Source organism: Penaeus monodon, chromosome 30 (genome assembly GCF_015228065.2).
Source record: "Penaeus monodon isolate SGIC_2016 chromosome 30, NSTDA_Pmon_1, whole genome shotgun sequence".
Classification (NCBI taxonomy): Eukaryota; Metazoa; Arthropoda; class Malacostraca; order Decapoda; family Penaeidae; genus Penaeus; species Penaeus monodon.
In genome coordinates this window covers 34,514,245-34,514,577 of record NC_051415.1, presented here as the reverse complement: position 1 = coordinate 34,514,577, position 333 = coordinate 34,514,245, and the positions used below count along the sequence as shown (strand labels likewise).

The 333-nt window shown below is 46.8% G+C and overlaps 1 protein-coding gene across 1 annotated transcript in view; it reads left to right on the top strand.

The window, feature by feature from the left end:
* The window catches only part of LOC119592747 (Y+L amino acid transporter 2-like), a gene marked incomplete at its 3' end in the record, with an annotated part of 17,381 nt that overhangs the window by 16,282 nt on the left and 766 nt on the right, over positions 1-333 (top strand). The window contains 1 exon segment of the mRNA XM_037941682.1: positions 118-295. Within this exon segment, the coding sequence (XP_037797610.1) occupies positions 118-295 (178 nt within the window).

The window sequence follows — 333 nt, the reverse complement described above, 5'->3', positions numbered from 1 at the left end:
GATTATATTTTGTACGTTTCGTATATCCTATTTTACTGTACAACGTAGTTTTCATCAATATAAAAAAAACTATATACATTAATTTGGATCTGACTCAAAGCTTCTCCTACCCTTAAGGTCTGGATCGGATTCGGAATCCTGGAACTCATCATGACCCTGTTCCTGGTGGTGTTCCCGGCCGTGAGGGAGCCAGTGCAGATGGCAGCGGCGCTTGGCATCGTCCTCACCGGCCTCCTTGTGTATTACGTCACTCAGCACCGCCAGCTCACCAGTCCCAAGCTGGATAGCGTCATGGGTGAGTTGATAGCTTTCTATCCAGCTTCTCTCGTTCTT